General features: G+C 39.3%; 1 protein-coding gene across 4 annotated transcripts in view; it reads right to left on the bottom strand.

The window, feature by feature from the left end:
* Positions 1-91: 91 nt before the first annotated feature.
* The window catches only part of dydc2 (DPY30 domain containing 2), a 5,570-nt gene continuing 3,161 nt past the window's right edge, over positions 92-2,500 (bottom strand). The window contains exons 2-6 of one of the 4 annotated variants that reach the window (XM_042768248.1): positions 1,491-1,583; positions 1,323-1,406; positions 1,154-1,252; positions 312-365; positions 92-200 (exon numbers count right to left, since the gene is read on the bottom strand). In XM_042768248.1, the coding sequence (XP_042624182.1) occupies positions 180-200; positions 312-365; positions 1,154-1,252; positions 1,323-1,406; positions 1,491-1,583 (351 nt within the window). In that variant the 3' untranslated portion in view covers positions 92-179. Of the gene's footprint in view, positions 201-311; positions 366-1,153; positions 1,256-1,322; positions 1,407-1,490; positions 1,584-2,500 lie in introns of all 4 variants that reach the window. The other 3 variants (XM_042768246.1, XM_042768249.1, XM_042768247.1) reach the window with 3 other exon arrangements.

A 2,500-nucleotide genomic window follows, 5' to 3' on the forward strand; every position in this document is an offset into this window, starting at 1 on the left:
GTTTGATCACATCACTATCAGCATTAGCACTAATGAAGACTGACTTTACAAACACTAATAATGTAACGTATAACACAACAGAAGAGTTCAGTAAACATTAATATAATTTAATATCAGTATGCATGAGATTTAAGTGAGTAGTAGCAAAGATGAACGTGAAGCACACATCATGTTGGTGTTTAGGCTCCATCCTCTTCCTCCTGCACGCACACACACACACACACACATCACAATCTCTCTCTGTGTGATATCAGCCTCATCTCTGCATGAACACAAGCGTGTCATAATCTGTGAGTGCAGTGAAGGATCACCTGCTGTCTCTCGGCTGCGTCTGACGCGTCTTCAGTCTCTGGTCTGTCTGATTCCTGTGAGGAGCGCAGATCAAAAATGAAGAAGTAGTAGTTACATTTACAGGTTCTAAAAAAAAAATGCTTACACACAGTTTATGAAACTATGGCTCCATTTCTCAAAACTCTTCTCACAAAACAACACACAGTTGTCACATACATACATATACACTGTATATACAGTATGTACAGTACGACTGATGAATTTACAGAGTTATGCAACTGAAATGACTCAAGCTCTATAATGACACTGTCATATAACATATAACACTGTCTATAATGACTTGTTAGAGCTGCTTTGAAATTTGATACTGTTGCGAAACAATGTAGCAAAGATTCTGTGTGTGAGTGAATGGTTTCTCTGAGTGCTCCTCAAGTACCACTTTTAGTGTCTATGCAGTTTTAAAAACCTGTAATAGTCTTTTATTAGCCTGGTTACACACAAAACAAGCCCTGCAAATTGATCAAATAGCATTATACAGACTGATGATTGGTAGAGCGCACTTCTTGATGGACTCTTCTCCTTGCACTGACTGGTTTTGACCAGCAGGTGTCGCTAGAGCGCAGCGTTCTGAATGTTTTAAACAGTGTGATCAGTTCCTAAAAGCTCAGTTTCTCCCATCACCGTTAATATTGTTTTTAGATGTTGTTATTTGCAAATTGTTATTTAATGCATGCAGAACATTTGTATGGTACTGAAGTACTGAAACAGTAGGATAGCTGTATGATATTCTAAATGTTTATTTCTCTGAGCTTCAGACTTTAAACTAGTTTTGCCGTTCACCGCGGTGATGCAGAAATCTCACTTTGTCCTCAGTTTCTGTCTGTCTCTCATCAGAGTCTTCTCCTGTCTTCTCTGGTCCAGGCTCGTTCTCTTCAGATGGGACGTCTGCTTCATCATTTTCCTTCTGAACACAGTATCGTTAGATCACTGGATTGTCGTGGAAACGGGTCGATTGTGTCATCTGATCTCACCTGCGTGTCCTGAGACTGTGATTGGTCTGTGTTCAGGGTCTCAGAGGGTTGTTCCTCACCTGCAGCAGCTTCGCCGGAGTCCTGCTTAATTATGGAGAAAACGCATCTGAGCAGTGCTTTTATTCAGCAAAGCTCTCTGATGGAGAGGATCTTCCTGCGTCTGATCACCTGATCTTCTGCGCCAGCCTCATTCTGCAGATCTGTGAGCTCTTTCACGGTCTCTGACTCCGTCTGATCTCCAGGATCTTGTGCAGCATCTGTCTGCAGAGAGAGACACCTTAAAATATGACTTAAGTGGAGTTTTAAACTACACCAACCAATATGACACTCGTCTTAAACTTATAAAGATAGCGAGCATGAATGAAGCAAATCTTTTCATTTTTCGTTTTCAATATAAACTCACAAAACTGAGGAAAATATGACAAAATTAAAAAAATATAAACTCATAATACTTAATATTTTCTAACAATTACAATCTTACCTCATTAGAATTTTAAAAAACTTTTCACATTATATAATTAAAAATTTAAAAACCTGACACTCTTCACCTCACCAGGGCCGGCGCTAGCCATTTGGGTGCCCTAAGCACAAATGCTTGGCGGTGCCCCCCCCTTCCCCTCCTCCCCTCCCCTCCCCTCCCCAACCAACACACACCACCCACCCACCAAAGAAATAACTACCAATTCAGAATTTCTTAGTTAGTTCTGTTCTCTTTATTCTAATCTGCTGAATAATTGGAACTCAATGTCAACACAGAAAGTTAAAGTCTCAAAAAAGGGTTTACAATTAACTATAGTGTATGAATTTTATGAAGTATGGAATTTTAAAGTGGCACATTTTAAACTGAAATAACCATCTCACAGTATCTTGTGCAGCTTTTATTTTGTCGATGCAGATGGAATAATTTGACAACTCTTAATAAAAATATACAAACTTATTGCAGTTTCACCAACAGTGTCGTTTTGAAAATGACCGCATGCTACACCAAAAACTTTATCTAAGCGGTCGTCTAATTTGTTGGCAAAATCACATCACGTTCAGTTGCAGTTACTTTTCTAAAGTTCATTAGGCAGATATGACATTGTATTGAAGCGAAGAAATTACAATAGGGAACGTTCTGCACTAATAGAGTATATGCCACACGGTCGACAATCTGTAACGTACGGGGGAAATTAGCT

Source organism: Cyprinus carpio, chromosome A12, assembly GCF_018340385.1.
Source record: "Cyprinus carpio isolate SPL01 chromosome A12, ASM1834038v1, whole genome shotgun sequence".
Lineage (NCBI taxonomy): Eukaryota > Metazoa > Chordata > Actinopteri > Cypriniformes > Cyprinidae > Cyprinus > Cyprinus carpio.